Genomic DNA, 7693 nt, shown 5'->3' on the forward strand with positions numbered 1-7693 from the left:
TATATATAGACAAAGTGCCTGTACTTGAAGGATGACGAGCGGAGCGGTCTTGGCCTGATTTTTCTGCCTCTTTCTCACTGCTGCTCAAACGCTGTAGCACGCTGATAAAATATTTAATATGCTCTATCATATTGCCTCTTTTCATGTCTTCAAATAAAGAAAGAAGAAACTGTGTTCACATCTATTTTTACACATATTTAGTTTGAAAGGCCGTAGGATTAAACTACTATGAAAAAACAGCCAAGAAAAAAATTGACAGTGTGTAAAGATTGGGATGAAAAATAAGGATTAAAAAAAATAATAATAATAAACTTAATGTGAACATTGGCAAGACAGTATCCTTTTAATCTTGGTAATGCAAGAGTTAGATAAACATCCCCCTGGTCCAAGTTCCATTCCTGGAGTCTCAAGAGTATTTTTACTCATCGATTGACCAAATAAATAATCTTCATTAGCTCTCCTCCTTTCAGAATATTGCAGAACTATATCTAGTGAGTAACTTTAAGTCTTGACCCCCAAAGAAATACTAACACAATGCTCAAGTGTTCAGGTCAGATTCAGGTTGGGGAAAAACAAAAACTAACCAAGTCCTCGGCTGTTACTTTAGCCTGCTCTGATAGCTCTGATGGCTGCGTTTCTGTTTTCATCCTCAAAGTTGCACCTTTGCAGTATACAATTCCTCCTATATCCACAACAGACCCACCAGGACCCTCCGCTCTTGCCTGTGGGGCATTTTGCTAAACATGCACACATCCATCGTCGAGAGCTAAGCAACAAATGATTCATTTGACTAGGTTTTGGGGGTGAAGGGGTTTCTCCTTTTTGCCCTGAAAGGATTTTTGTTTCGTTTACGTATGCTGCTCTAATCACAAACATGTCACTCCTGGGAAATTATTTGTGTTATTCATTGCAAGCTGCCCACCACATCTTTCCCTTCAAATGTCCATGTTGGCTTCCGCTTATAAATGGATGTTCAAACCCCTGATTGATACTGTCAGCACTACATTAGATAATACAATAAAAGTTCACATACTCCTTACATCTAAATTGTTTGCCTGCAGTCAAAGAAAAAAGAAACATATTTACTGACAGTGTAGCTTAGAGAGAAACATATTATGTATATAAAATGACTGAAGCTCCTCTCTTTCATTTCATCAGATTAATCTTATTCTACACTACAGGCTTAAATATAATTCTATCTTTACTAATAAAATGTTCTGTTTTACTGAGTCAACATATATTTACTTTACTAAAATGAGATGCTTGTATTTCAGTGAAACCTTCTCCAAGTTATGCACTTCAAGAACTCTCAGGCTTGTTGAGTGTTTTCCTGTAGAAAAGTGGATTCTAGTTGACATTACACAGAGGAACTTTAACCCACTGATATTAAACGGCTAAAATTTGATCAATACAAATTAGAGGGGGCTTTTCATTTCCCTGTTTTGCTTTATCATTTACTCACAAGTAAATATGAGCTACTGGCATCATAGAGGTCATAGAAAACGGGCTAGAAAAAGTCTAGGTGAGAGCTTCTAAATGTCCAAATACCAGGTAAAGACTTCAGGAATCTGAAGCAGATTCATGTTCCTGTTGCCACAGCTGGTATTATTATTAAAAGCTATGTTGTTCATGGAGCAAGGTTGATGAGATGCATAATGTGGATGGTTTAAAAAAAAGAGTTAAGCAAGCCGAATAAGACCTTCTAAGCTAATTTGTAAATTTTATTTGCACTCTGTCAGTTGATCCTTCAATATTAAAAAAAGCAAAGAAAAATGCATGGATCCCATAGTGACACGGTGAAATATTACGAGTTTCATTCTTGATCCTTATATACATAAACTACTCAAACCTACAGTGTGTCAGAGGTGACACACATACTTTAAAAACCTGGCAGGACACGATCTTTCTCAGTATCCACATTTTTTTTACCCATAAATACAAATACATAAACTGGAAACTGTGACACTAGTAGTTTTTTAATGCAAAGAACATGCAACCAAATCAGTAATAAAAAAAAAAAAAACTAAATGTGATTTGTGATCACCATGGCATAAATAATATTGGATGCTATTAAACATTTGTCGGTTTCAAATTGTTTCAGAGGAAGTAGATGTTTTTGTTGTTTACTGTGGAATGGTACCAACACATTTCTGCATGTCTGTAAATAAGGACTTGGGCATCCTCCACAACCCTTTTTAGTGTGGGTGTTTGGACATGGAGGAACCTTGATTATCTACCAAAAATCTCTCTTAACAAACATAAAAATGTAATATAATTGCAGTTAATGCATACTCTGAATAATGAATCGGCCTTTGGAGATGACTGGGCATCCTCCAGGTTTGAATTGTACAAAGAGTAGGTGTGAAGTGGATTTTCCCAGCCAAGTTGTTGTACGCAACCCTAATCCAACAGGGGAAATGTAGTTTAAAAGAGTAACGTATTAATGTACTGCTTAGGTTATTATTTCCCTAAATGTAATAAAGTTTTTGCCAGCAACTCTTGATGAATGACTCATGCTTCTAAAGCATGGAGCACTAAATATTACTCATTAAAGAGCAAGGGGCTGCATAAGTGTGTCTTCACACTTCTGCTTGCTATGTAAATAAATATATGGACATGTGTTAAAAATGCAAGAAAATAAATGTCGTGTGTTATATTCTCAATGTGAAGCAGTAAACAGCAGATGGCCACGAAGGCCTCTTTAGCGCTATGGATTTTATCTAACTACCCACCTGAATGACCTGTGCTTGAGCATAGCAGCTGATGCAGAGAGAGGAAAAAAGTGAGTTAACTGTTTGCTCGTGTTTACTTCAGTTCCACTAGACTGCAAGGCCAGAGGAGACATTTGCCATGCATGAAGAAATTAGCTTGTTTATCAGCGTTTTGATTTCCATCCCGCCTCGCCATCCCACTGACATTTTAGACGTACATGATCCATGACTGATTCCCAATCAAAAGCACAATGACAAAGTACTTTGCTTGTGCCGTTTCCATTGTTGCATAATTAAATGTTTGACGATAAGCACTGAGCATGATTAGGAAAAGGGCCTTGTTGCGTGCACGCTTTAAAAAAAATAACCTTGAACAGTGCACATCTGTCCTGTCAATTGGACATGCTCCAAAGATTGCCAGTGAGATATTACACCTCATGTCCATATTGGTTGCTTCAAGGTGATTTGAGGTGATATATTAGAGTTTTATTTATTTTTCCACTCAGTGTTGATGTTGCACCCTCAGACCTCCCACTGTACTTTGGAGTTAAATAGAAGACAAGGACTTTCAAGCACCAAAGTCCTTGAAAGGTTACAAAAATCTTTAGCCATTCATTACTATAAGGGGGCAGGGGGCGGCGAGTGAGGAAATATAATGAAAACTAATACTCTTTCTAGTCACCAAGCTATCTGTAGATATGTTTGATATCCCATTACAGGCCCAGAAGTAACCACAGTTCTATACTGTCAAGAGACAAACATAATCCAGAGGGAAATTACCCATCAGGAAGGCAATACTGCTACTGAGATGCAATTACCAGGCCACTTGTGAGACTTTCAGCCCAGTGTCCATGGATGAATGTGTGTGAGGGGGGTCGATATGTGCATAACAGCTCTTATGTTTAGCAGACTAAATTGGATTCTTTCTTGGAGAACAGTTAATTTAGAATATGTCCAAGATGCAAATGATTGATGTGACTATATGGTAACAACTGTGGGTTTGTGGTGCGGGGCAGTGTAATGGAAAAAACATACTCCCGCAAGAGAGGGGGAAAAAAAAAAGAGAAAGCTTTAATACTAGAATGATGGAGAAGTTCTTGCAGACTTTCAGGATGGCTGGCTGGTTGTGCACACATTTTCAAAAGCACAGTCCTTGCTCCTGCTTCATTTTACACCACATCAAAAAAATGACGCAGGAGCTGTGTTCATATGTGTTAGTTGTTAAGTAATCTGCATGTCTCACACAGGATTTAGTGTACCAATTTAGCACTAAATCACACAGCCTACGAACAAAGAAAACCACACGGATTGAAACGAACACGAGTGTAGACATTTGATAAGGTTTTGCCCATGGCAATCGCTATGCTTTATTATTGACATAAAAATGTAAACCACGGAAGGAAGATTTGCCCTTGCTCTGTCATGCTGTACGTATTATTTTACAGGCCTGGTGAGCTGAGCAGAACATTTAGGGCAATTGCAAATAGCTTCCCATTACCCCCCAGATAAATATCTCAACTTCAGGCCATTGCCAGCAAACTAGGAATTATTTCCTTTAATTTGATAATTAATTATAGCTGCCTTCCATGTAACCTTATATGTAGTACTGGGGGGGGTGAAGAAAGAGCTGCTTTCACCTATTGCAATGCGTACATGTGGATAAGAAATAAAACTGCCTGCACGGAGTTTGAGCCTGGCATGCATAATAAATGTATGACAAAACAATACCCCAGGCACCCCAGTATTAATGATATGCAGTGAACTCATTATTAAAGTTCCAAAACAGCTCCTGGAGTAACACAGATGGAGTCAATTAAGCAATGAGCATACTTGCTTGCCTGCCGTTTCATCTTCCTTCTTTTATCTCTGGCATATTACTCCATGGATGTAATTAGCTGTATGTTTCTCCTTACAACATAATGTCCAGTGATAATACCAGTTCTTTTCCCCTTGTAATTTCAAATAATACTCTGCTAATAAATGTACAAAATTTGCTTTCACCATGTCCTTGGGTGTTGTATTTACACTGCGAGAGGTGTTGGGGATAATGCTATCCTAAGCAGCTCTTTTTTTTGTGTGTTCTCTCTGTTCCCAGAGACCTGATGCCTTCTACGCTGGAGGGGCAGATCACCATGGAGAAGACACCCAGCTATTTTGTGACTAACCATGCCCCCAAGCGCATCCACTCCATGGCCAAGGACATCAAGCTTATTATTGTTGTGCGTAATCCTGTCACTAGAGCCATTTCAGACTATACACAGACCTTATCTAAGAAACCCGAGATCCCCACCTTTGAGGTTCTGGCTTTTAAGAACCGGACGCTGGGGCTTATAGATGCCTCTTGGAGTGCTTTGCGTATTGGAATATATGCACTTCACCTGGAGAGCTGGATGCAGTATTTCCCTCTTTCCCAGATGCACTTTGTAAGTGGGGAGCGGCTGATCGTGGACCCTGCCGGAGAAATGGCTAAAGTGCAGGACTTCTTGGGCTTGAAGCGGATTGTCACAGATAAACACTTCTACTTCAATAAAACTAAGGGATTCCCATGTCTAAAGAAGCCAGAGGACAGCAGCACCCCCAGGTGCCTTGGAAAGTCCAAAGGAAGAACTCACCCCAAAATAGACCCGGATGTGATTCGGAGGCTGCACAAGTTCTACAAACCCTTTAACATGATGTTCTACCAAATGACTGGCCAGAACTTTGAATGGGAGCTAGAGGAGGACAGCGTTTCCCGTAGCTCTCAGGACTAGCATGGCATCGCTGAGCCACACCACCAGCCTTCTCACTCAAACAACCATTGTCCCACTTCATATTAAGAGAGTACTTGAGTGCCCCAATCAATCATGGCTCTCCTTGCAGTTTGTGTATCCATTAGCAAGAGTTTACTGACATGCTTTTTCTTGAAGATGGCAAATCATTATTGTGTATACTAAACATAAAATATATTTATATTTGTGTAAATGAGATGATTTATTCCTTTTGTTTTTAAAGCATAGAATTGACAAAAAAAAATCACATTGACTATGGCAATGCATGTGATGAGTTAAGTGTCCTTACCTCATAAGCCCTAAGGGTAAACTCTGCCCGTTTCTTCTCCCTTTACTTTCCTGCTATTTGTTGCCCTCACACCCACTCACCAGCATCCAGCACAAAAAAAGATATTCTATTTCAACTATCAAGGCCATGAAGTGCCCTGTGTTATTTCTTTTAACATGGTCTTGCTGCTTTGGAAGACAGAAAGGAGAACATATAAAGTATTATTATACTTTGACATGAGCTCATCCTTCATGTTGTCCATATTGTGAGTGGAGACAATCCTTTTAAGTTTACCAAAGTGTTCAATTACTCTGTTCTGCCACTGGTCTGGTTGCTCGGCAATTAATAACTGCACAAAAATTCAAGTGACTAGCTAGATCACACTGGCCATCTTTCAAGTATTGGATTTTTTTCGGAGCAGTGTTAAACATTAGCATACTGATGACCGCACACTTTAATGGGAAAGTTTCTGTTGCCCTGGTTTAATTTTAGAAATGAGTCCATACTTTTCTTGTGTTTCTGCCAGAACATAGCCAGCTAACTGCTATCCTTCTGTTTTCCTCATGACCCTTCTTTTGTCACATAATACATGTCAACAAGGGGGAAGAACAACACCGCAGGACCGAGCAGGAGTTTGTTACCAAACATCTGCTGCAGCACGGTCCTCTGTCATTAGAGATTAATGGTGTGTTAAATAAACTGCTGCCGCTGGAACAAAGTCAATGTCAGACAGAATTTGCTGTCAAGGTAAAGCCACATACAGGCCCAGGTAAATTACCAAGCTATTACTGTATGTGCTTAACTTGAACGAGACCGTTTCTGCCCGGTAAATGTGGTGTAACATGAAGTTTATTAGCAAAGGCATGATCAACAGGGTTTTGCTGTGAAATTAGCCATTTGCCCAAGCACTGAAGCACCATAACCCATCATCTTATTATTTTTTGTTTTGCATAACCCACTGTGTGTCTGTGCTTTGTCTCTGAACTTTTCATCAATTGAGACAATCAATACAGTCAATGAGTCAATAAATACAGTCTGCTTCACATCACTGGTTGCTACAGCTATGATGCATTGCTCTCTTAATTCTTCTTGTTCTCTTGCCATGGATGGCTGGATTGGTTCACTCTCTGCAGACCTCTCTGTCACCCCGGGGAGGCCGACACCAGCAGCTACTTACACAGAGCAATTGATTCAATCAAAGTAAGCTCTGCACTGCCCTTTACAGCACCAAGCCAGCACACTCACCTCGGAGTCGCGCCATTGCAGAGTTACAACTTCCACTTTGAGGCTTTTCTGTGCAACCATCCCTTGGTGTTTTCCTGACAATCTCTCAGCACTTTTACCTCATTCCCATTTCTCTCCCCCCACCCCCGTCCAGCCCCATCTCTCTGCTCACACGTTCTCTTCGTAGTTGGTGTTGCAGGCGGGAAAGCAGTTTCACAAAGGGGCTCCGCTGTGAAGACAACCGAGTTGCAAGGATGACATATTAATCATACATTTAGAAAAAAAAAGAAGCGTCATAATTTATTCAATAACATGGTCTCTTTGTGGTTCAGAACATGTACAAACCACCTTCTAACCCCGAAAGTCCCTCCTACTCAGTGTAAATATGCTCAAAGAAATCCACAAAAGGCCCCCCACAGTGTTATTAGGACAGATGAGGACTCCATTTTCGTTCCATGAATATGCACTTTTGCTGTCATTTGCATTTTTCAGGATTACACGCTTGAGGGAATTTCTCTCCAAAGTGAAATGTGGAATCCAACCTCTCATTAAGAAAAACATATATGCACGTACACCTTTTGGGTTTATATACCCTCGGCTTGTTTTAGAATCAGTCAGGGCACCAGGGTACTTCCTGCGAGTATTATAATACATAAAAGACATGCTAAACTGCCCTTCATGTGCTCTCCCAGTGGGGGCAACTCCATGTGAGTATATACATA

The 7693-nt window shown here is 40.0% G+C and overlaps 1 protein-coding gene across 1 annotated transcript in view; it reads left to right on the forward strand.

The window, feature by feature from the left end:
* Window positions 1-7262, forward strand: part of hs3st4 (heparan sulfate (glucosamine) 3-O-sulfotransferase 4) — a 77723-nt gene extending 70461 nt beyond the window's left edge. Inside the window, exon 2 of the mRNA XM_008415931.2 lies at window positions 4807-7262. Within this exon, the coding sequence (XP_008414153.1) occupies window positions 4807-5461 (655 nt within the window). The 3' untranslated portion in view covers window positions 5462-7262. The remainder of the gene's footprint in view (window positions 1-4806) is intronic.
* The last annotated feature ends 431 nt before the right edge of the window (window positions 7263-7693 follow it).

This window comes from Poecilia reticulata, linkage group LG8 (assembly GCF_000633615.1).
Source record: "Poecilia reticulata strain Guanapo linkage group LG8, Guppy_female_1.0+MT, whole genome shotgun sequence".
Taxonomy (NCBI): domain Eukaryota; kingdom Metazoa; phylum Chordata; class Actinopteri; order Cyprinodontiformes; family Poeciliidae; genus Poecilia; species Poecilia reticulata.